General features: G+C 36.4%; 1 protein-coding gene and 1 non-coding gene across 6 annotated transcripts in view; both read right to left on the reverse strand.

The window, feature by feature from the left end:
* SLC25A26 (solute carrier family 25 member 26) overlaps positions 1–26,478 on the reverse strand; it is a 244,220-nt gene that overhangs the window by 18,204 nt on the left and 199,538 nt on the right. For all 5 annotated transcript variants that reach the window (XR_013162646.1, XR_013162647.1, XM_077128765.1 and 2 more), the window contains 3 exons: positions 12,358–12,427; positions 3,665–3,729; positions 2,567–2,640 (listed from right to left, as the gene is read on the reverse strand). Coding sequence is in view for 3 of the 5 variants with exons in the window: in XM_077128765.1 (XP_076984880.1) it covers positions 2,567–2,640; positions 3,665–3,729; positions 12,358–12,427 (209 nt within the window). In the remaining 2 variants the exon portion in view is untranslated. The remainder of the gene's footprint in view (positions 1–2,566; positions 2,641–3,664; positions 3,730–12,357; positions 12,428–26,478) is intronic.
* LOC143658119 (U6 spliceosomal RNA) lies at positions 4,945–5,048 on the reverse strand. The gene has a single exon (XR_013163143.1). It is a non-coding gene; the product is annotated as a U6 spliceosomal RNA (small nuclear RNA).

Here is a 26,478-nt window from a genome sequence, read left to right on the forward strand (position 1 = left end):
ATCTAAAAAGCTACCACACAACACTTCTCTCTGTATGTGGTCCACTCCCTATTGAAACACTCATACCTGCTTCTGAACAAACTGCTTCAGGGCTCATTTTTTATTTCTTAAAAAATATGTTAGCCATGGATGACAGATCAGGCCACAATCTGCACTGTATATAACCTGAAGCCTATTTTATCAATGCTATGTATGGCCTGTAAGCTGGAGGGGGCTACATGTGTGAATGTCATCTAAACATCAAGATGAAGATAAATGAGTATCACTAGATGAGAATACTGCATCAGTCTGACTGATTGCCACATTGAACAGAACATTTTGTACAATATACTTAAAGACACCCTGAACTAGGCCAGAAGCAGAAGACAGGAGAGGACCAAAGCTGACATAATGTAGAAGAAAGGATAAAAAGACTGGAAGTTAGATTCAGTTGTCAACTTGGCCAGGTGAAGGTACCTAGTTATGTTGCTGTGGACATGAGCCAATGATATGTGAACCTCATCTGTTGCTCATTTCATCTGTGGTCAGCTAGGAGGCATGCCTGCTGCAATGAATGATATTTGATTTAATTGGCTGGTGCTTAAATGAGAGCTCAGTGCAGCACAGCTCAAGCAGTTCAGCATACTTCATCTCAGCACTCGCAGCTCAGCCCAGGCCTTTGGAGATGCAGAAAGAAAACACCCTGGGGAAAGTTGTTGGAACCCAGAGGCCTGGAGAGAAGGCCAGCAGAGATCACCCTGAGCCTTCCCATGTAAGAAACATCCTGAGATGAAAGTTAGCTGCCTTTCCTCTGAAGAACTAATGAAATAAATCCCCTTTTATTAAAAGCCAATCCATCTAGCATCAAAGAACTTCATCAAGAAAGTAGAAAGACAGCCTACACAATGGGAGACAATATTTGGAAATGACATATCAGATAAAGGTCTAGTATCCAGAATTTATAAAGAGATTGTTCAACTCAACAACAAAAAGACAGCCAACCCAATTACAAAATGGGAAAAAGACTTGAACAGACACCTACCAGAAGAGGAAATACGGATGGCCAAGAGGCACATGAAGAGATGCTCAATGTCCCTGGCCATTAGAGAAATGCAAATCAAAACCACAATGAGATATCATCTCACACCCACCAGAATGGCCATTATCAACAAAACAGAAAATGACAAGTGCTGGAGAGGATGCGGAGAAAGAGGCACACTTATCCACTGTTGGTGGGAATGTCAAAGGGTGCAACCACTGTGGAAGGCAGTTTGGCGGTTCCTCAAAAAGCTGAATATAGAATTGCCATACGACCCAGCAATACCATTGCTAGGTATCTACTCAAAGGACTTAAGGGCAAAGACACAAACGGACATTTGCACACCAATGTTTATAGCAGCGTTATTTACAATTGCAAAGAGATGGAAACAGCCAAAATGTCCATCAACAGAAGAATGGCTAAACAAACTGTGGTATATACATATGATGGAATATTATGCAGCTTTAAGACAGGATAAACTTATGAAGCATGTAATAACATGGATGGACCTAGAGAACATTATGCTGAGTGAGTCCAGCCAAAAACTAAAGGACAAATACTGTATGGTCCCACTGATGTGAACGGACATTCGAGAATAAACTTGGAATATGTCATTGGTAACAGAGTCCAGCAGGAGTTAGAAACAGGACTTGGTCGTCATTGCCTTCTGGGTGAGCCTGGCTGCCTTCGTGGTGCTTCTGCTCCTCATCTTGTTCTACATGTCCTGGTCAGGCTCCCCACAGGGGAGAAACCAGCCCCAGCTCCACCAGACATGCTATGGGGACAGATCCTCAACCTCCTCCTCTGGGTCTCGAGACACCCCACACACCCGAAGGGGCCCCAGGATCTTCCCAGGGAGAGGACCAAGGGAGCAGGGGCAGCTCTGCCCCTGACCAGCAGCTGGAGGGAGGCCCTGCTTCACCCTCCAGACCCACCTGCTCTGCACTGGGACTTGGCCCACAGGGGGGGCTGCCCCGGCCTCAGATGACATCAGGGATAAAAGCCTGGGGCCTTCCTGAGGCAGAACCTCTCCATGGTAGTACTGACACCAGTAAATTACACTCAGAGCTGAGCCAACTGGTGAACAAAAATCAACTGGACACACACTTGCCTTTTCCATGCCCATTTCCATGGAGCTGAAAGCACAGCTAGACCAAGAATAAGGAGACTGGGCAGGCCACGGTGGCTCAGCAGGCAAGAATGTTTGCCTGCCATGCCAGAGGACCCAGGTTTGATTCCCAGTGCCTGCCCATTTAAAAAAAAAAGAATAAGGAGACTAAAAAAAAAAATAAACTTATCAAAGGCTTGCAGACACCCTTGTAGCATAGGAAAGTTGTCCCGAATATTGCTGATTTTATTTAGCAGTTAACGAACCTGCTTATTTATAACTTATGTTTGCTTTGTGAATGGTAGGAAAATAAAATATATATGAATAAAAAAAAAAAAAAAGCCAATCCGTCTATGGTGTGTTGCATTCCGGCAGCCAGCAAACTAGAACAAAGACTGTGGACAGTGAAAGTGAAAAGGACGATTCTCTTTTGTCCTTACCCCGAGAATCCCTGTGTCCTCCAGACTCCATGCAAGGCAGAAAGTACATTCCCACTGGCAGTGCTTGAACCAGCCTGCATGAAAAGACAAAGGAGAAATCCATTATCTTAGAAAATGCCCCAGTGTATAGCTAGCTCTCAGATATCTGCAGATACCTGGCTCCCTATCACCCTCATCTAGGACTCTGCCTCAAAGAGACTGGGGAGTTACTCAGGAATCAGGACCAGGTCTCTGGATTCCACTATACGTAATTCACGCCAGCAAGCACGGATTGGCCCATGCCACATAAGAAGCTGCCTTTTCAGGTCAATTCTCTCATTATCAAACCATTAGCAGAGCTCATGCAGATTTTTCACATACAACTATTAATAGGAAAAGGACTGAAAAAAATATTAAAAGAATGGGGAATATTCAGTACAAACGGTAGAATTATGAAACTTACCTATGTAACCACTTTAAACACATTAACACATTTAATAAAGGTATCCTGTTCAATTTAAAACATGATTGACCTTAGGTCTGACGTTGTCAACCTAAGTATCAAATTCTATCCATATTTGTTCTACATTTCTACAAGGATAGGACTTATTGTTTTGGCCCACATATGTTATATTACGGCATTTTTTCACTTCTTTTTAGCATTTTTAAAAAACAATTTTTCCCTTTCAACAAAATTTTTAAACACTTCTGACAACTGTCCTTCCTCTCATCCAGCTAAAGCCACAAGCATGACCTAAGTTCAGAGCCTGTTGCCTACTTGCTGCATGGCTCGAAGCAAGCCAACCTCTCTGAGCTCGGATCTGTCACTGGGATTTGAAAATTCAGTGTTTGTTACCTACAACAATAAACCAGCCCCACTTGCTTATGTGATATAGGTGAAAATGACTGTAAATGGTAAAATGCTGTCAAGATGTTGGTCACAGCTATTACTGAGACTACTGTATTGACAGACAGTTTCACTATCGATTCAATGAGACACCCCTGAGAAAATTGGCATAAGGCTGCAATTGCAGGTAAGTACTGTATCATTTTCATTTATTTTATAGACTTCTAAGTCCTAGCACTATTATGTCTATAGTACATTGTTTTACCACTTACCTTTGCCAACATAATTCTTGTCTTTGCCACATCCAGAGGTGTGGTGACTGCAGCTGCAAATCCACCTGTGGATATAAAAATACCCAAACATAAGTGAGATATTATTTACTGAATTATGTTAATTTATTAATCATTGTATAGTTCCTCAAACTTGGCCCAAATCCCTTGTTATGTCTGCTTGATTGATTCAAAAAGTGGGGGGTACACATATAAAATCTCTATCATACTTTGTTTCTTTTTTAGTGATTTATACATTCATTTGAAATGGTGACAAGATAATGCTTTACACACTCAGGTTGAAAAACAAGTCCTCACAACACAGCTTGCTCTTTCATGTACTTTCAAACAAACCTGTGTGTGTGCATGATGGACACGCAGATGGTCAGATAACCATCTCAATGAGAGGCACGCTGCTCCTAATGTGTCTCTGAGCATCCGTGTCTCTCCATGGGCCACTGTTCTTAAAACTAGTTTCTGCCTCTGCATATGGCAAAACGGGCAAAGAGAAACATTCACCAGGGGATCTCTGGTATAAATGGCTGGATTCTTCAAATGAAAGAGTTTAATGAGTGAAGCTTTTTGTATCTCACAGGCTCATGATAACAAACTAACTAGAGTAACTACATTTCTAAGCCCTCTTCCGCATCTTCTAAGAGTCTGTCTTGATTCTACAGGCCTTCCTTATGGTTTCCTTTCTACCTTCTCTCTTCACAGAGAATTTACAGTTTATGATGTCAACATCTTATCTATATTTTAAACTCCAGGAGACCCTAAGAAGATAGATGAAAGGTTCTCAGAAATAATAAGCCCAAAGGGGTCTTCTAAAGTTCCAGCTTGCATGAGTTAGAATGAAAATAGGCAGATATTTCAAGGGCTGAACAGAACATGTGTCTGAAGTAGGACCACACTCCCTCTATGTTTTGTGGTGTGGACAAAAGGGTCGTTGATCTCTGCCAAATATCTTTCTAAATGTTGCCAGAATAAAATAATTACACTGAGCCACCTCCATTTAGTAACATTTATTATGACACTGACTTTTTAGAAAATATACCTATTTTCCATTTTTGGTTACCTATGAATGACACATATCTTGCTAAGGAGTATTAACACATAAAAGAATCCTTTTTTGTTTGGGTCACTTTTATGTTATGAAAACATGAAACATTTTTCTCCAAACTGAAAGGCAGCCTGAAATTCAGAAACTTGCTAAATTTCTGGTATTTAAGTTTGTGGATACTGTCCTAAAATCCCACTCTTACTTGTTTTACTTTTTCTTTTTTTTAATTATGGAATGCTTCACGAATTTGCGCGTCATCCTTGCGCAGGGGCCAGGCTAATCTCTGTATCGTTCCAATTTTAGCATATGTGCTGCCGAAGTAAGCACTATTTATTTTACTTCTTAACCATAGATTCCACCTTTTTTTCTCTTTTGGATGTATGGTCTGGGAATCGAACCTGGGTCTCCTGCGTGAAAGGGGAGCAATCTACCACTGATCCATCTACTTTTAATGAAAGTAAAGGGTTCAGGTAGTCTACACGCGCGCACGCACACACACACACACACACACACACATATCCTAAGAAAGAAAAGGGGAAGGAAGCAAAGGGGAGGGAGGAGAAGGAGGGGAAGAAGAAAGAGAAAAAAGAAGATGCTATTATCTGTAAAATGCAGGTAGTAACATCTATTTCCTATGACATGAGGTCTGAATGAGTCTATGCCAAGTGTCTAGAATGGCACCTGGCTCACAGTACTGCTCATCAAGAAATTAGCTCATTTCCAAGTCAGCAGAGATGTGTGATTTTTCATTATCTCTCTTGCCCATCACACAGACTAGGCACTTGAAAATGCTTGATGGGTTCCATGGACAAGTGTCTCTAGTTTTTACCAACAGAAAATTTTTTAAAAATATATTTTAATTGAAAAATATCCACACACGTATAATCCAACCATATTATACAATCAGTGGCTCACAATATCATCACATAGTTGTGCATTCTTCACCATCATAATTTTTAGAACATTTACATCACTCCAGAAAAAGAAGTAAAAAGAAAAAAAAATAAAAAAGAACCTACACATCCCATACCCCTTATCCTTTCTCTTACTGAACCACAGTATTTCACTCTACCCAGTTTTTACCCTTTATCACCCCCTATTATTTAATGTTATTATTATTATTATTTTACTCATCTGTCCATCCTCTGGATAAACGGAGCATCAGACACAAGGTTTTCAAAATTACACAGTCATTATGAAAGCTATATCATTGTACAATCATCTTCAAGAAACATGGCTTCTGGAACACAGCTCTATAGTTTCAGGCACTTCCCTCTAGCCTAATACACCCTTAATCTAAAAAGGGGTTATCTATATAATGCATAAGAAAAACCTCCAGGATAACCTTCTGACTGTTTGAAATCTCTCAGCCACTGACACTATTTTGTCTCATTTCTTTCTTCTCCCTTTCGGTGAAGAAGATTTTCTCAATCCCTTGATGCTGAGTCCCAGCTCATTCTAGGATTTCTGTCCCATGTTGCCAGGGAGGTTTACACCCCTGGGAGTCATGTCCCATGTAGAGAGGGGGAGGGCAGTAAGTTTGCTTGCCATGTTGGCTGAGAGAGAGAGAGACCACATCTGAGCAACAAAAGAGGTTCTCTGGGGGTGACTCTTAGGCCTAATTTTAAGTAGGCTTAGTCTATCCTTTGTGGGGATAAATTTCATAGGAACAAACCCCAAGACTGAGGGCTCAGCCTATTGATTTGGTTGTCCCCACTGCTTGTGAGAATATCAGGAATTCTCCAAATGGGGAAGATGAATTTTCTCCCTTTCTTGCCATTCCCCCAAGGGAACTTTGCAAATACTTTTTTTTACTCAGTGTTCAAATCACCCTGGGATTTATCGGGGCATCACTTTGGACAAACCTACAAAATCTCATGCCCTATTCAAGGTTCCATGTACTTACGGTGTTCAATTAAACTGTCCATATAAGTTATAATTATAAATGTACTAGTCAAACTAAAAATTTTGTACCAAATAAACATTTTTTGCTTTAGTCTCACATATAAGTTGAAGTATTAAAATATGAATTACCATCTATTTTCAACACACTGCAGTACTGACATTCTTTTGTTCTTCCTCATACAAAAACAGTTTTAAATTTGTACATTTAGTCGTTATCATTGTACACTCTAGGCATTCCTAGATTATATCATCTCAGACTTTATGTCTATCTTTCCTCTGGTTTCATTACACAATCACATTTTAAGAGCTATATAGTTACACAATCTTCAAGAACCAGGGCTACTGGAACATAGTTCAAACACTTTCAGTACTTCCCTCTAGCTACTCCAATACACCATAAACTAAAACGGGAAATGCAGAAGAAAGTAAAATGTCTTCATATAGATTATGGTGGTGAAGACATGCCTATTTACTTAGGTTGGACAGTATGATGTGCAAATAAAATTGTTTAAAAATGAAAAAAAAAAAGAATCAAGTCTATTGGAACACAGTTCAACAGTTTCAGGGACTTTCCTTTACCCACTCTAATAAACCATAAACTAAAACGTGATATTTACATAATGCATAAAAATAACCTTCCAGGATAACCTCTCGATCCGTTTGAAATCTCCCAGCCAGTGAGACTATTTTGTCTCATTTCTCTTTTGCCTGTTTTGGTCAAGAAGGTTTTCTCATTCCCATGATGCTGGGTCCCAGCTCATCCTCAGGAGTTATGTCTCACACTGCCAGGGAGGGCAGTGAGTTCACCCATCAAGTTGACTTAGAGAGAGCAAGATCACATCTGAGCAACAAAAGAGGTTCTCTGGGGGTGACTCTTAGGCATAATTATAAGTAGGCTTAGCCTCTCCTTTGTAGGAATAAGCTTTTGGAGGAAAAACTCCAACTGAAGATTTCAGCCTGTCCCCTAAAAGGGATGGCAGGGAAGGGGAAGCTTAGGAGCTAATATTTGGGATGTGCTTGTAATAAAAAAAACAGTATTTATGGATGATTCTGATTGCTGAATCACTTATACAGATATTCCTTTGGTATGCTGGAGTAGACAGTGGGAAATACCTGAAATCTCTAAATGTAATCCAGCTGCCTAGATCTCTGATGATGATTGTATAGCCCTTATCTTCTGCAAGTGATTGTAAAAACCTTGTGACTAACCTTCATTTGTACCTAGTTATCCAGTTTTTCAACTTTAGAGTCTTGTAACCACTAAAGACAGCCCCTAACGCTTATTAATGAACGGTCCTAGATCAGCCCAGAACTAACCCACCCCAAGTCCAAGTTATCTTGATAATCGAGTTATCTTGATAATCAATATATGTTCTGTGACTAAGCATGTAATCAATCTGTGCATGCTCAATAATTAGATCAACTCTAATTACATCATCTGAGGCCACTGTCTCATTATCCTAAACTCTGCCCATCTTTTCTCTAATAAAACAATCAGAATTACTGCAGTTTAGGGAGATAGATTTTGGGCCGAGAGGCCATCTGCTTCCTACTAAGCATCTAGTAAGAAACTCTTTCTCTCTGAAACCCTGGTGTCTCAGGAATTGGTTATTGATGGCATCCAGCAAAAGAATCCACGGCCTTTGTCTGGTAACATGCTTACTTGGTATCTTGCACACCAGCAATGTACTAGGGACTTTCACTAATTATTCTATCTCATTTGCATAGGTACTGCTATTCCTATTTGACAGACAACTTGCCCAGTGCCACTCAGCTAGTACAGATCTGAAAAACAAAGTCAAATCTATCATGACTCCAAAGTAGTGCTTTTTCTACTACATAATGACACTAATATATAAGACAAATTAAAATGTGTCCAATGGTCAAAACCCACATACAACTTTCCTATTTGAAAATGTTCACAAACTGTCCTGAACCAACTAAAAAAGTCATAAAAGTTAACAAGATCATTTGTTCCCTGTCTGATCACTCAAATCTTTTGAGTAATCTACATATAAAAGTATTTGTCTTCTAATAAATCTGGACACTGCAAATCAAACTTATTTGGGCCACAACAAAGATTTACCTTTCCTTTGCTGTGGATGCCTGCCAATATTCTCTTAAGAGATTTAAGAGTATCATGAATCTGTTCCATGAAAATAATATAAAGAAAAGTTAAAGAGAAAAATATATATACTTAAATAGCTCCTTATTTTATCACCATCATGGAAACTATATTATGCAAAGTTATTAATAAATCAACTTGAATATCTTTAAATAGCAAAGATTTCTTTAATTCACAGACCTCATAATGTTTTTTATGAGGTTGCAAGGAGGTCTTGTGAGATAATGTAATAGAATAATCATAATGTGCAGGGAGGAAGGACCTGTACTTTCAGTTAAAATGCAGTGATTTTCCACATTTTCCTTAAGGGAACTATAAACTACTGGTAATAAAAACAAGGAATATGCTAACATATTAGAGAGGAAATAATTACTTGAAAAAGCAACTATAGGCTGCTTTACTGTTCAAATCACATGCCAAGCAATTTTCTCTGGTTTCCACAAGAGTTATGTTTTTATTGAAAGTTAGGCCAACTGCTTTCAAGGACCAGATTCAGGGGAAACTAGACTTTTACAGGGAAACTACATCTCACCTGTTCTTGGGGAACATATGCAGATTCTTCACCCTCTCTAGATAAAGTGGAGCTGTCACTTCAAAGCAGCAATTGGGTTTGTGGCGAGAACAGCAGTGAAGGAGCCCCTCAGGCCAGCCCCAGGGGACCACCAGGACATTCACTTCTAGCCTCAGATCCCATGAGGAGGAGCAAGGGCATCTTTATTCACCTCTTCTGCAGATTCCAAACCAATGCCCAGATGTGGGAGACTTAAACAACAAGTGTTTTTGTTCGTATTTGAAAGACTGTGTCAGGACTCTTATTTGTTACCTTAATAGTCCTTCACTCTATTCTAGAATTTGAAGCCAATGAGAAATTCACCTCTGTCTCTCTCCCCACCTGTTTTCTTAGAGAATGTAAAGTAGATTTTTATTATCGGAAATTGATTTTAAAAAACCTTAGAGAAGCAAATATCATAATTACTTATACTGTGTTACCGCTTTGTGTTTAGAAGTAAATTTGAAGTGAGAGAGTTGGCAAAAAACTTTTTTTCTCCTACTTTAACCCCTGACCAGATGCCAAGAGAATTTCTCAGCCTGACAAGACACAAATACACCTTCAATCTCAAGAGACAGTTTTAGATATCTGTGCCAAGTAGTTTATAAAACAAGCTTGGGCAAGGGAAGAAGCCAAGGATGGTACAGAAAAGGATTCATCTGCAACGATTTAACCAATTTAAATCTGGAAAAGTACACATGGATGGCAATGCTGATTTCTGACATAAGGGCAAGTTTCATAGCTGTCTTTATGCCGTGTAAGAGTAAAGAACCTGAAGTGCAGAATGTAAGTTTATCAGGTCCTAAAGTGCTCCCCAAGATGGAAAATCAATATTCATTTCTCTATACTATGTAATGCACAATGTTGCAACAAACTCTTACAGAATAGCATTTTTTTGCCCCATAATTTGGAATATTTTCAAATGATGTTTATCCTTCGTCAATGTTTTAAAATAGTAACTTTCTTCCCCTGGATCAACACTCATTCCAAATAAAATTTCAAAACAAAAAAAAGGATATAAACAAGAAACGCATTTGTTTTATTTTCTTTTGCCAAATATATGTGGATATATGGAAAACTACAGGATTTTTGTGCAGAACACGGGCAGCCTCCTCCATTTATCAGGACCTCAGCTAGAAAACTAAGATGACTGTACTGGAGGAATTTTGAAGTCTAAAAACTATGAGAGAAGATGACTATGTATAGCAATTTATGACCATGATATTCTTTGAATGCAACTGATAATATGAATTATTATGATGGTAATAAATTTTTATTTTCTGGATGCTTTTGTTTTTATTGAAACAAATGAAATTTAATTCTTTACATTTTACAATGATAAGAGCTAACATATACATTATCTCATTTACTCCCTAAGTAATTCCTTAAGGCAAGAAGGGTTATTTCTCTGTTACAGATAGGAAAACTGGTTCTCATAATGCCTCAATGTCTTATTCCTTATTTGGGGACAGGACCCAGTCTTGACAACTTCATAAGTCAGATAGCTGAGCTTATGCTAGAGAAGTGACTTAGGACACATCAGCCCCCTTCCCCACAGCAGGGCTCCTCAGTGCTCTCTGGAGGCCAGTGCCTGTGCTGCACCTAACAGCTGAGCCACCTCAGATGAAAGGGCCTAATGGTGTATTTCCCAGCATACAAAAGAGGCCTGATAAAAGATTTATTACTTCCCCCTTCTGAATAACAGAAGTGCTTAGTGCCAATTACAGAGCATAATTCAGAAGAAGGAATTATAATGAATGCAGATTTTCTTAATAATAACAATGTAATTACAAGCAAATCTTTGAATTTGCTTCGTAAGGAATGGGACCAGAGAAATATATTTCTGATGTCAACACGTGGAAGTTTTATGGTATTGTTAACTTCAATAAGTGGTCATCTTTATCCAGGATGACTAAATTTCCATAATGCTCACTTTGTCCCGGGGCCCAAGAGGCAGTCAACAAATGCACATTTCTCTTAGGAACTGGGGAATAAAGACGTCTGACCTTGGGAAAATGAATCAAGACCACCTATTCATTTAATACAGCTAATGACTGTGTGCCATGTGGAAGCAATTACCCATCATATTCAATCAGGGTTGGCTTCATGGCTAGAGTCAGGCTTCTTGTTTTTGATAATCAATTCTACAAGTCAAACGGTTAATTATTAATAAAGAGACCTGTAAAATGTATGTTTTCTGTACAACAAAAAACAATATAGCACCATGAAACAATTGCAAAAGAATTATTTTCAAAAAAAGCTGACATTCTTAACTGACATGTCATTTTAATGACTTTACATCTAAATTAGCTGTTTGTAATTTTCCTGCAAATTTCCATTGTTTTATGTCAACTATACTTCTAATTTACCTTTATTTGCCACAACAAAACGTATTTCTCCTAGGCTGTTAATCGTATCACTTAATAAATTCAAAGCATATGCATCTGGGTTCTCATTAAAACCTCACTGGAAAACTCATGACTGACTTAGTGATGGATAACACAATACTGCATATTGTCACTCTGTTCTTGGTTTAATGTTCAGAAAATACCCAGATGTTTAGTTTTCCATATTTTCTACACAGAGCAGTTTAGCCTTCAGTTAGTTGTAGAGTATCCTCTGCTCTCCTGACACCAGTTAATCTACAGCACTGTCAAATATGTCATATGAACTGTGAATCACTGCCTTCTGCAGAAATCGCTTAAACCCCCAAAGCACTGCTCAAGGCAGACAGCTGCACAGTTAGCCCTGCACCCACAGCAAGTCTCTTCCCACAGAGGATTTTATAAATCATCTTTACGATAATCCAAGGGCCTGAGTGAAGGCTTTAATAAAGATAAAAAGAAAATGAAAAATTTGTCAAAAACAAATTGGTTGTCTTTCAAGCAGACACCTTTTGAACAGTTATTTTCTAAGACACTTTCTCAAACAACTAGTGGAACTGTCCTCATCGAAACAATCTGGAATTTCTAAAGAATGTTGTTTTTGCCTAGTTAATATTTTCACATTTTTCTCCCCCTCTTTGGTCTTTCCCAGTATAATATAATCCTTTGCACCTGCAAAAGCTCCACAGACTGCTGACTGCCAAGAATCCACCACATGATCCTGCCTCCACGACCAGAGGGCCTGTGTTTAAAGAGAAAGAAAAATACAAGTTATTAAATATTTGAATTTATCGGAACCTCCTGTGGGTTAGCTCCGGGGATGGGAACTTAAGTGAGAAGCTATTTTGGTGGCATTCTTCAGCGATGACATAAGTGATTTTCCCAAGGATTTAACCATATTCTAAAATAAGTGAAGAAATGAGGGTGATAGCTATGTTAATAGCTCAAAGGAAACAATTTTCAGGGAATATGCATGATACACAAACACATACGCACATCTGTATATTTGTATACAGATAAAAATAATATATATTTTTAATGCAGCATTTTAAATACTTCCCAGATAATTCTAAAAATAGATACCGTAATTTACAAATTAGTCCAGAACAGTGTATGCAAAATTCCTTATTTCTTTAACAAATTTTTAATTCCCACATATTTGAATTCTGTTACTTAAGAATCAATTTAAAAATCTGTCAAGAACTTTTTGTGATAGGCTCATGACTATACAAACACCCACGCTGAGTCAAAAAGGGCAATGTGATAGCAGAGAGATGGCACCTGGCCCACCAGGGGTATGATCTAGTAGAAAACAAGATACAATCACAAAAAATGGTGAATATTGATGAATAGTGATGAGTTAGGCACTCGTCTAATCTTTTTACTTACATTCAAACCCAGAGACCTCAAAATAACCCTTAGAGTTGGGTCCTGTTGTTATCTACATTTTACTACAGGCTTTCTGAACAGCAGGGCCTGCATTTTTTTTTATAACAGATTTACTGAAGTATAAGTGACATCCAATAAACTAGACATATTTCAAGTATGCAGTTTGATAAGTTTTCACATACACACACCCATCATACACCCATACCTATAAAACCATCACCACAATTAACACAGTGAACATATCCATCACTCCCAAAAGTTTTCTTGTATCCCTTAATAATCTTTCCTTCCTGCTCTTCCTCACCTTCCTGGGCTCCAACCCTAAGCCATCACTGTTTTTACTCTGTCACTATAGGTAAGTTTGCATTTTCTGGACTTTTATATAAATGGATTCAATCAGTACTTACTTGTTAAAATTTAGAGTTTTAAAATTCAGCATAACTATTTTATGATTCATGCATTTGTTGCAGATATCTAATTCATTCCTTTTTTATTGGGGAGTGAAATTCGATTGCACGGATATACCACAGTTAGCTTATCCATTCACTGTTACTGGACAGTTGGGTTGTTTCCAGTTTTTGGCTATTACAAATAAACATTTGTATACAAGTCATTATATGGACACAAATCATTAAATGGACACGTGCCTTCATTTCTCTTGGGTGGAATACTAAGGAGGGAAGGGATGGATCATATGGCAGAATATGTTTAACCTCTTAAAAAAATGCCAGGCAGACATTTCTCCACATTCTTCCAACTCTTGGTTTTGTCAGTATTTTAAAATTGTAACCATTCTGAAAAGTGTGCAGTAGTAATTCATTGTGACTTTAAGTTCTATTTTCCTAATGAAGTTGAGCTTCTTTTCATGAGCTTATCTGCCATACACATCTTCTTTGGTGAAGTGTCTGTTCAAATGTTTTGCACATTTTTATTGGGTTGTCTGTTTTCTTCATTATCGACTTTTTAGAGTCCATTAAATATTCTGGATATAAGATATTTGCAAATATTCTCTCCAAATTTTTGATTTACCTTTTCCTCTTCTTACCAATGTCTTTCAAAGAGGAGAAATTTTAAATTTTAATAAAGTCCAAATTATCCTTCTGTGAGTTATGCTTTTGGGGTTGAATCTAAGAAACCCGTTGCCTAACCCAAGGTCAGAAAGATTATTCCCATGTTTTCTTCTAGAAATTTTATAGTTTTAGGTTTTACAGATGGGTCTACCATCCATTTTAATATATGGTGTAAGGTAAAGATTGAAGTTTTTTTTTTTAAACCTATGAATATTCAATTTTTCCAACAACTGGAAAATACTTTTTCTCCAATGAACTGCCTTTTCACTATCACTGAAAATCAGTTGTTAAAATAGGGGTGGGTCTATTTCTGGACTTTCTATTCTGTTCTAATGATCTATAGGTGTATCTTGATGCCAATTCCATATTTAACACTGTGGGTTTATAAATCTCAAAATTAGGTAGTTTTAGTTCTCCAACTTTGTTTTTTTCCAAAGTTGTTTTGACTCTTCTAGGTTCTTTGCATTTCTATGTCCATTTTAGAATCAGCTCATCAATTTTTGTGAAATAGTCAGCTGAGATTTTGATTGCTATTGGTCTGGAATCTATAGATAATTTCAGCGAGAATGGAGTTTTAACAATCCTGAGTTTACCAACTCATAAACAAATGCGCTTCATGTGAGCCTACTTTCTAGATTCCAGAGGTGTTTTTATTTTTAAGGTAACAAAATGTATATTCTATCAGAGTAATGCCAGTTTTAACATTACTGCTTACTTCACTGACTTATTAGAAAAGGAATGCTGAACATAAACTAGACTTTTTCTGATAACTGAGGATTATCATTACTTATCTACCGGTAGCTTCGAAGTTCCTAAAGAGCAGAAGTTTCCTCTAAACAGACTTATATTACTAATAATGATGCCACATTTATAAACAATAATAAAGAATGAACAGGGTGTGAATTACATGTCATACAGGAGGAAGAAATCAAAGATGTTATCTAATACATAAATTCAACAAACACTGAGTGGCAGATACTGTAGAGTGAATGGGGTATAGGGTAGGGGACTGAAAGTCCCTAGGTCTAATTTTTTTAAAATAATTTTTTATTAATTAAAAAAAACTACAAGAAAGAAACGCAAACATCCTTAATATCCTAGGTCTAATTTTTGAGGGAGATAAAGTGGGACAGAAGAAGGTTATAAAAGACAGAAGGGAGGTGACAGAGAAAGCTTCACAGAGGTGCCCACTGTAATCTAGGGAGAAAAAACATCAGTTGCCAGGGGAAAAAAAGTCCACTTAAACCACAGAGACACAGATGGCTGAAGACAGTTTAAAAATAGAATCTCCCAAGATCAATGTAACTTTCCACTATCACCTAACCACAGAAATAGAGTCCAAATACATATAAAGAAATCATTTTGTATTTGAAATGGATACTAATAAAGATCTTAAAACAAAGTCGTTAGAAAAGTCAAAAGGTTTAAAGTCAAGTGAGAAACAATAAGGGCAAACACAGAGGATGATACAAATAATGTTTATAAACAGCAATCACAACACTTAGTTGGAACTTAACTATGTTCCAGGCATTATACCAAACACTTCACATACTCAAGCAATCCTCACTACAGTCTTATGAAGTATATGCTATTTTTATTCTCATTTTATAGACAAGTGAGTTGAGGTCTAAATATGTTAATTTACTTGTCAAAGTTCAAACAGACACTTAGTAGCAGAACTGAGATTTGAATGAGACAATGTTTCCAAAGTCAACCCACTGCACTTAAAGAAAATTATTACATTTACCCTTTTCAATTGGGTTTGAATTCAACTTTGGATTTGAATCTACAAGTTACAACTATCTTAATAGAAAATAGAATAGTATTTATAAGACCTTTAATCCCACACAGAGATCACTTATGATTTCTATTGAATTTATATGAAAATATCAAAATGGATGAACAAATTACATCAATATCTAGTACAACTTGCTTAAATAATGAGTTTATAATTTTTTTAAATGAAGAATTGTCTGTATAGAGAAACTCTGAGAAATGAGACCCATCTAAAAAGAAGCATGTTACTTAAAAGTGATTCATCTGAGAGCAACTTTAAATTCATTTAAAAACAACAAAAGCAGAACCTGACTGGTACAAAGTATGGAAATTATGGAAGTAATCTGAAGTTAGGTATCTGCTGATATATGTGAAAGGACTGGAAGATAATGATAAAAAAATCTGGCTGGAAAGACAGGAAAGGTTACTCAGGAAGTATAAAAAGTATTGTCTAAAACATTAAAGTAATTTAAGTCTAGACTAGAAAATAAAATATAGTATAGGCAATAGTATAAATAATTACTCTCAGTTAATATTAGTCACCACTTACTAAGCACCTACCATGTTCCAGGCACCATGCTAAAGATTCTGCAAGTATTATCTTACTTGATTTTAGAAATATATATTATTATTGTTCACAAAAATAGGTGAGAGACAGGCACTAAAAAATGTTAAGTATCTTGCAAAGGTTAAGTACCTTGTCTGAAGTCACAGAGCATAAGTGGGGAAGCTGTAGCTGGTTTGTTTGGTTCCCTGTTGTCCACCACACCCCCAATCCATGTGTCTTGTAGACAAATACAATACTATATTACATTATAAAATTCTTCACTACCATTCATGGCTCAATTTCTAGTGGAGCTACATTATAATGTGTAAGTTACTAAAGAAAATATCTTGATATCAAAATTCGGTTAAAGTGGGTGTGAAATAGACTTGGTGGTGGTGGTGGTGTTTTGGAGGATCTGTCTGCACAGGAATTTTTTTTTAAACATAATTTCTCAAACTAAGTAAGTACGCCAGTTGCCACAGAGCTCTCATGATTGTTCCTGTCAAGACAGATAAATGACTAGAGGGGCAAGAGGTGGGAGACAGGGGCCACTCAAATGTGAAGAGACAAGGTGTTGAAATCTCAATTCATATGATGGAAACTGTATCTCAAAATAAGAATAAGAAATGCAGGTGCCCATTCTTTCCCTGGTCTTTGGTTATTCACACTAATTCACTATTTTGTTTTCTTTTTCTCCTCAAATAAAAATGAAATTTTCAGATAAATCTATGGACATTTGTATGTATTATATAAGAAATTTCAACTTAAATAAGACTGCCAATTTCACAAATTTTTAATTTCACTTCTGCAGTGTTTCTTAAATAAAGCTTCCTTAACACAGGTTGATTGGGAAATATTTCTAATAACTTAAAAATAATTATGATGAAATTACTTTAGACTTAAAGAAAAACTGTACAAATAGTACAAGGTTCCCATATTCCCTTTCCCCAGATTCCCCTAATGTTAACACCATATATAAAAATAATCAAAACCAAGGAATTAAAATTGGTACAATATTATCTATAACCAAACTACTTCTTGTGAAGCTCATGCATGTAGTGGAGAAGCTTAGCCTACCTATAGATAGGTATGCTGAAGAGTCACCTTGGGAGGACCTCTTCTGTTGCTCAGATGTGGCCTCTTTCTCTTTCTAAGCCCAACTCTGCAAGTAAAATCACTGCCCTCCCCCACTACGCGGGACATGACATTCAGGGATGAAAGTCTCCCTGGAGGAGGTGTGAGATGAATCTGGCCCTGGCACCATGGGATCAACAATGCCATCCTGACCAAAAGGGGGAAAAGAAGTGTAACAAATAAGGTTTCAGTGGTTGAGAGAATTCAAATAGAATCAAGAAGCTATTCTGGAAGTCACTTTTATGCAAGCTTCAGCTTAACACTGCTACCTACCAAAACTTGCCAATCCCCAACCAAAACATTCCTGTCAATCCTAAAGAATACCTAGGGCATTATACAAGATTCTACAAAGGTTCCATGCACAAGGGTAACTTTCCAGAGACCTACAACCCCCAGATGGGGTCTCTGGACCAGATAAGTCCTGAAATGCAGAGGGGCTGGCCTTTCCAGAACATCAACTATTTCCATCCCCCATTCCATATCATTGATAACTAACTTCCAACATGAAAAAGTTAGAATGGGCATAGCCCAAACCCCTCTAAAGAGTGGGAGAAAGATCAAAGGTGGAGTTATCCAGAGAAGTTAGGGTTTAACAAACGAATAGGAGTATTGAATCATTATATTGACATTTCTTTTAATCTCCAGTATCTTAGAGCAGCTAGAAGTAAAAACCTAAAATTGTGGAATTGTAACCCATACAAAATCCTGAAATTTGTTCTACGACTAATTGTTGTGATGTGCTTTGAAATTTATTGCTTTTTGAATGTTATTTTTACACAAAAAAGAAAAAAACAACTCAAAAAAAGAATTGCCTTTTGCAAGATATTGGCTTGAAGACTGATTTCAAGATCTTTTTTGGTAATTTAAATATGTAAAGTATGCAGGAAGTGCTTTTGTTAAGTAAAAAGAGTACTTTTCCCCTAAAAAATAACTGTTGCAGAATGAGAAACAGGAATGTGTAGGACAAAATGGATGGATACAGATTTTGTGGAAGTCTTGTTGGAAATGAATTTTATTAGTTGTGGTCTTTAAGGTGGCTAATATCTCATGGTTTTATAAGATTTTTCATAGTTTTCTTATCAGATGTATCTTTTTGTAAAATAAGAGCTTGGTTTTCACTCTGTTAAAATGACAATGTTTTCTTGGATTTTTTGTTTGCTCTTAGTGAGAAGCTATAAAAGGTTTTAAACCATCTTAGTAATCTTCCTAGATGACAAACATTCTATGTCTTATCAAACCAATATACTTTTTGATATGTATGTTAACCATCTTTTCTTCCTTTATTGTTTTACACAATGCCTCATTTTTAAAAAAATTTTCTTTTTAAAATCATGTCAACTCCCCTATTTACTTCCAAACTTTTATGTTACCTTGATTAAATAAAGACCACCCCACCAAAAAAAAAAAACCCAAACAAGATAAAAATAAAACACAGATGAGCTACCCATAAATGAGTAACCTACTATCAATCACTTCTTCACTGCTCTCCATACAAAAGCTAAGGGCAGATCCGTATTCATTTTTCTTCTTAGGATAAGTTATTACTAATAGCAGAAGTTTTCATATCTCTACTAGCAAAATAGGTATGCTTTTGTATCATGTAAAACATCATATGCAAATTATGATCAATATATAGTTCATTGTGTTCTATATTAGATTTAAGAGAACTCAACACTAACAATGCATTCAATTTGTTTCTTAAATGAAGTCTAAATTAACCTAAGGCATAGAATGCACCTGAAAGAATGTATGCTCTGTTCACAATGAATTCTTAAACAATTCACAATGGCAATCTCCAAAACATTAAAAAAGTGAGGGAGAAATTCAACAACAAAAAGCTTGCATTAGGGTAAATGACACTTGCCATAACAATCAAAACCCCGAGTAAGTTTTAATTATTTTTTATTGTTTTTTTATTGGTGAAATCTAATAAAATTTATTTCTGCTGATCAAAACAAAACAAGCAAACAAACAAAGAACCCCAGCTACTAGCCATAGTCAAATTTCACCATAATAACTATAAAGGTATGCAATTATAAAACATCAGCCTATTTTCTTCAGTGAATATTTCTACTACCCTTTAAGATATTATGGTGAATTTTGAACACTTAGTGCTATCAACAAAAAACAGATTGTTCCAATTTCCAAGTGATTTTTCACTAATCGATCACTGTATGAAGTAGTAAGTTGACGCCTCTCCCTCCACAGTAATACCTATTTGCACCAGTATTCACAGGATAAAAAGCAAACATCTGAGTGCACAGGTGTGGTAGAATGCTCGCCTTTCATGTGGAGACCTGGGTTCAATTCCCAGACTATGCACCCCCAAAAAAGAATGCAAACACCTGGCACCAGAATACAAAATGGCTACAAGTCCTAGCCTGGGTCAGGCTTCTTCTAATAAAGCATAAAATGAAGAGGTTTTATTTTTTACTTCAAAAGAAACGCCTCCCTTCTCAATCTGTCTCATGAATAACAAACTGAAAATAAGTGTTTTGGCTCTAGTGCATGGAAACTTACGCAATTTGGAGTTTCTTCAGCTGTCCTATTGTAAAGTAGGTTGTGGCTTTAAATCTTGCAAGATTATGAAATTTTACTGCATGCTTTTTAGATAAAATGATAGTATGTATATAGAATCATTCATTCAATTCTAAATTAATAGTATTAGATGATATTTTATTTAAGTCAACAGAAAAATTAATGTTCAGTTCTTCCAAATATAGATTTGATCTTGATATCATTCTGTGTAGGTTTAATTGCTGTCAGTTACCATCAGAATTGTCTATCACATTAAAGACATAAATAACTGATTTCATGCAAAACTCTCAATATTGTAATTGATCAAGCTGTTGTCTAGCCTGTATCTATATATTTCAAAAAAAATTACAGCAACTGTTGACTGTAATTTTATTATTCAATCAGGAAAACCATCTCTCTATGATGTAACCATTTACTTTGTCTGAAAAAAAAAAAAAGAGATTTCCAAAGCAAAGTTTTTAACTGAAAAGAATATCAAATATAATTGGGAGCCATGATTAAGCTTCCACTTCTATCATAGCATGGCTCTGGAATTATAATCAAGTGGTTAAAAAAGCTAAAATGGATTTCTTCTACAGAACCAGTTTTCATAATTAAAATTGGATATACCTAACTGATAATTAGGGCTCAATTACACAGGCTGGTCTTGGTTATAACTGCAGTTGTATTTAAATCAATTTGGGGATTTATAAGTGCTACCAAATTGTGTGGGTTGATTTGTAACATTTTTCATAACAACATATTTTGACTGATTAAGATATTTAGATACTTGACTTCTACATAAGGAAGGTTGTGAAGGTATTAAGAGTTTATACAAAAGTTACTAATGGAAGAACTACCATGAGTTTGAAATAATATTTAAATCATTATCACAGGAACCCTTTTTTAAAGCAGAAATGTGCTTTAAAATGAAAGGATAACAGTTTTCAACAGTACAAGAGTATGTTAATGAACAATGATTAAGAGACCAAGACTTAAATTTCCCTTGAAAGAACAAGTATGAAGATTCTATACATTGGCTACTGTCTTAAGTGACTACCCTCAAGTACATTTGGATATTACAAATATCTTTAATTGGTATCTTTGCTCAAAGGAGCGAACCAGAGCCCACATCTGTGTGCCTGAGGCTTTGTCTTTTAAAAATCTCTGTAAACTTGTATCCAATATAAAAACTAATTTTAATAAAAAGTTTTGTGGAAAAAAAAGTCTACTAATGATAGTGCTGGTAATTATAGAGAAAGACAGTCTATTGACTATTGTTGAGCAAAAGAAAGATGAGCTCAGATGTTGGGTGAGCTTAGTAATATTTAGGTTTTCGAGTTACCTAGTAGTGTTTTGGGATATGTATTGCTAAGTTTTGCCAGGAGGGGATATTTAGTCTTACTGGGGTATCTCTGAGTTTCCTGGAGTTGTGGTTTGATGTGTTAATTTTGGGTAGAGACAAAGAGTTGCACTCACATTAACACGAATCAAACAGATCACTGAATAACAGTTACAGTAAATTTTCGTAACTATACTCATGATGTTATGAGTCAAAAAGGAAAGATGCAATCATTTTTATTACTTTTGTCTACAAAAGTATACTTAGCTTGTTATGTTTAAGTATACAACAATGTTTTTAAAACATTTATATCAAAAATAATTAAAACATAATAGTTGAGGCATGCACAATGACAAGCCCCACTTACCTGGAAAAGATAAGTTGGCTAACTTCTTTCCTCAACAGACAGGGAGTGGGTGGGTGGGGGATCACTTGCTTTCATTAACCTTTTTAAACCCTCTCATCTCACCTTTCAATTCTATAGGACAAGGACTCTTTACCTTCATCTCTGGAGACCCAGAGGTTCTTTCACAACTCCTTAGACAAAGAGGCAGCCAAATAGCTGGTACGTTAACGAATATCTACAATGTAAGTAGTATTTGATCACAAAGTACAGGGACAAAATGAACTGGCTAACATTATGATCCCAAATTTTCACTCCTAGCTCAGTAGAGAATCAATCATATGAATCAGAAAAACAGCAAACAGGTTTCACCTCATGGATCAACATTTAATTAACTGGACATGACTTTCTGGTGGCCTGTGTCAATATAATTTCCAAGGTTTTATTAAGATTCCAGTTGGAAGGAGGGCTATAATCGACTGGTGATGTCTGCCAAGACAGGGCAAAACTAGATAAACTGTGCATATCACATATTTAAACCAAACATACTAGGCAAATACCAAAAATGCTCATAGGTAATCAGCAGGCAATCTTAAGAACAAGTAAAAACAAGGCTAACACATTCCTTCCCCACTCTCTTTTAAAAGAGATTACCCGTGGGGTGGTGCGTCAGTGGCTCAGTGGCACAATTCTCACCTTCCATGCCCGAGACCCAGGTTCGATTCCCCCATAACTGTCCATGCAAAAAAAAAAGAAAGCGATTACATGTGAATATGCAGATGGGCCTTTTGAAATCAGTTACTGGCAGGGTCTTATAACCTCAAAGAAGTATTCCAAAGAAATCATTACAGGCATTTTTAAAAAGTGCTTCTTAATACACATTTATGGTTGATACCCTGATTAAAATACGGGAAATACTCCTCTTTTCTGATCCATTGTATCCATCCAGAACAGGTTATGACTCATCATAGGAGTCTTTTATCTGATCATATTTATCTCATTTTGTCACAAACCTGAATAAGTAGAAAAGAAATAAGTTGGAAAGTCCTAAAAGAAAGAAGATGAAGAATCCTGGTGTTTCTTTTATTGTTTTTTGACAAAGGACCTTAACTCACTACCAGGCTATAGGATTCACAAAGTAGGGTTAAATTTCACCTTCAGTTTAAAGCAATGGAACCTGAAAGGAACATACTAGGTTTTGTTATCAGTTTGGCTCCACAACTGTTACTGCAGCAGGATGTGTGCACACAACTCCTAAATGAGGAACTAGGAGAGACATCCAGAGTGGTCCACCCTGTGTTTATCTTTTAATTGACCCAATTATAAAGTGCAAATATTTTCTAAACACTTTGGTTACTGATTGCATCTCATCTAGAAGTAGGAGGAATTACATATTTCTCTAATTCTCAGATTCCTTATTTGAATCTCCTTCTCTCTCTCCCCCTTCTCAATCAGGGGCCCTAAAAACAAGAAAACATTGCTCATTACTTTCATTACTTTTATACACTGAATTAAGGAGGCTGTGAAATTCTAATTTCTTTTCTTTCTTCATAAAGTGTTCCATAGTTTCAAGGAAGCAAATTAAGAATTCAAATGTTCCTGTAGTTTGTGATTATAAGATGTCTGCTTCATTATAATACGACTTTCAAAGATCTTAATCAGCATCTTAGACTGATCTGATTAGTAATCTGAAAATATCATAAATACCGTGCTCTTATTTTCAGGTGTTTTTCTTCAAAACTGACATTTCATTTAGGGTACAAGACTGGTAAAAATCACACACACAACATTTCTACTCTGCTATTAGTCCCTTCTCATTCTTCATTATGCCTTTATAGGAATCTGTGTTCTAATCAAAAATGTCTAGTGCAGAACAAAATTCTCCAAGTCTCATGAAATGGTTTATGTGGAGACTGTGCACAGGGGGCAACTTCTAAATTACTATTATTTTGTTTATATTATAAAAAGTATGGGACCCCCTCTCTGCGTGGGACATGACTCCCAGGGGCGTGGACCTTCCTGGCAACGTGGGACAGAGATCCTGGAATGAGCCGAGACTCAGCATCAAGGGACTGAGAAAAACCCTAGAATGAGCTGAGAATTAACATCAAGGGATTGAGAGAACCTTCTCGACCAAAAGGGGGAAGAGTAAAATGAGACAAAGTGTCAACGGCTGAGAGATTCCAAACAGAGTCGAGAGGTTATCCTGGAGGTTATTCTTACGCATTAAGCAGATATCACCTTGTTGTTCAAGATGTAGGCTGGAGGGAACTGCCTGAAAATGTAGAGCTGTGTTCCAGTAGCCATGTTTCTTGGTGATGATTGAACAATGATATAGCTTTCACAATGAGACTCTGTGAATGTGAAAACCTTATGTCTGATGCTCCCTTTAGCTACTATATCAACAGAAGAGTAGAACATATGGAATAAAAATAAATAATGGGGGAATAAATGTTCAAATAAATTCAGTTTGAAATAGTGGTAAATGAAAGCAAGGGATAAGGGGTATGGTATGTATAGTCTTTTTTTCCTCTATTATCATTTTATTTATTTTTCTGTTGTCTTTTTATTTCTTTTTCTAAATCAATGCAAATGTACTAAGAAATGATGAATATGCAAGTATGTGATGATACTAAGAATTACTGATTGTATATGTAGAATGGAATGATATCTAAATGTTTTGTTTGTTAATTTTTTTTAATTAATAAAAAAAGTTAAAGTATGGGAAAAGTTAGTTGTGGGTGGAGTAATATTGAACTATTATTAAAATAAGAATCAACAACAAGCAAGATATTTACTCTTCAACTTGAATAAAAACAGCTTTTATAAGAACTAGCTGTTTAAAATACTTATAAAATATAAATGAACAATAGTGAAATGTACAATGTACAAATTTTAAAAATGTTTTTGCATGAGGAAGAACAAAGGAATGTCATTATTGCAGGGTGCTGAAAACAGATGATAATTAATACTTTAAAATGTCACCTTATGTGTGAGACTAAAGCAAAAAATGTCTATATGTTACAAAATTTATATTTTGACTAGAGCATTTCCTAATATAACTCATGTAGATAGTTTGATTGAATGTCATAAGTACTTGGAATCTCAGGTAGGACATGAGATTTTGTTGGTTTGTCCAGAGTGATGCCCTGATGAATCCCAGAGTGATTTGATCAGTGACTGGAAAAGTATTTGCAGGCCCCCTTCAGGGAATGGTGAGAGTGGGGAGAAATTCAACTTCCCCAAGTTGAATTCTTGATATTCTCACAAGCAGTATGGACAACCAAAGCTATAGGCTGAGCCCCCAGTCTTGGGGTTTGTTCATATGAAACTTAACCCCAGGAAGGATAGGTCAAGTCTACTTAAAATTTAGGCCTAAGAGTCACCCCCAAGAGAGCCTCTTTTGTTGCTCAGATGTGGCCTTTCTCTCCAGCCAACACGACGAGCAGTCTCACCACCCTCCCCCTCTCTGCGTGGGATATGACTCCCAGGGGTGTGGACCTTTCTGGCAACGTGGGACAGAGATCCTGGAATGAGCTGAGACTCAGCATCCAGGGACTGAGAAAAACCCTAGAATGAGCTGAGAATTAACATCAAGGGATTGAGAGAACCTTCTCGACCAAAGGGGGAAGAGTGAAATGAGACAAAGTGTCAATGGCTGAGAGATTCCAAACAGAGTCGAGAGAGTATCCTGGAGATTGTTCTTATGCATTAAGTAGATATCACCTTGTTGTTCAAGATGTAGTGGAGAGGCTGGAGGGAACTGCCTGAAAATGTAGAGCTGTGTTTAGTAGCCATGTTTCTTGATGATGATTGAACAATGATATAGCTTTCACAATGAGACTCTGTGAATGTGAAAACCTTGTGTCTGATGCTCCTTTTAGCTACTATATCAACAGAAGAGTAGAACATATGGAATAAAAATAAATAATAGGGGGAACAAATGTTAAAATAAATTTAGTTTGAAATGCTAGCGGTAAATGAAAGCGAGGGGTAAGGGGTATGGTATGTATAATCTTTTTTTCTCTGTTATCATTTTATTTCTTTTTCTGTTATCTTTTTCTTTCTTTTTCTGAATCGATGCAAATGTTCTAAGAAATGATGAATATGCAACTATGTGATGATATTAAGAATTACTGATTGTATGTGTAGAATGGAATATCTTAATGTTTTGTTTGTTAATTTTTTTAATTAATAAAAAAAGTTTAAAAAAATATATAAATGAACAAGAGTTAAGAGGAGGTTTAGATTTCCTATGTGGTGAGGGTGTGTTTTTGGTTTTCTGTCTCTTGGGAGCAATGAAATTATCTAAAATTGAGAATGTTGATGTTCTGTGGACTTTGGGCCCCCTACATGATGCCTGATGAATGCAGGTGGCTGAAGGATGCACTGACGGAGAAGCAGATTGGTGAACGACAGTGTATCATTCTGAACAAAGGTTGCACTGCGACAAAAAAAGGAACAATGTCGTGAGGCAATGTCGTGAGGCATGCAACAATGTGAATGAACATGTGGAACATTTGGTGAGACAAAATAAGCCAGGAACAAAAAAACAACAATGGTATGGTCACCTTTAGAAAATGCTTATAAGAAACAGGGGCCTAGATTGTAAGCTTTTAGAGCAAACACATTTAAGTCTGGAGTGGTGATTATTATTTCTGGATTTTGAGAGGCT

Source organism: Tamandua tetradactyla, chromosome 15, assembly GCF_023851605.1.
Source record: "Tamandua tetradactyla isolate mTamTet1 chromosome 15, mTamTet1.pri, whole genome shotgun sequence".
NCBI lineage: Eukaryota > Metazoa > Chordata > Mammalia > Pilosa > Myrmecophagidae > Tamandua > Tamandua tetradactyla.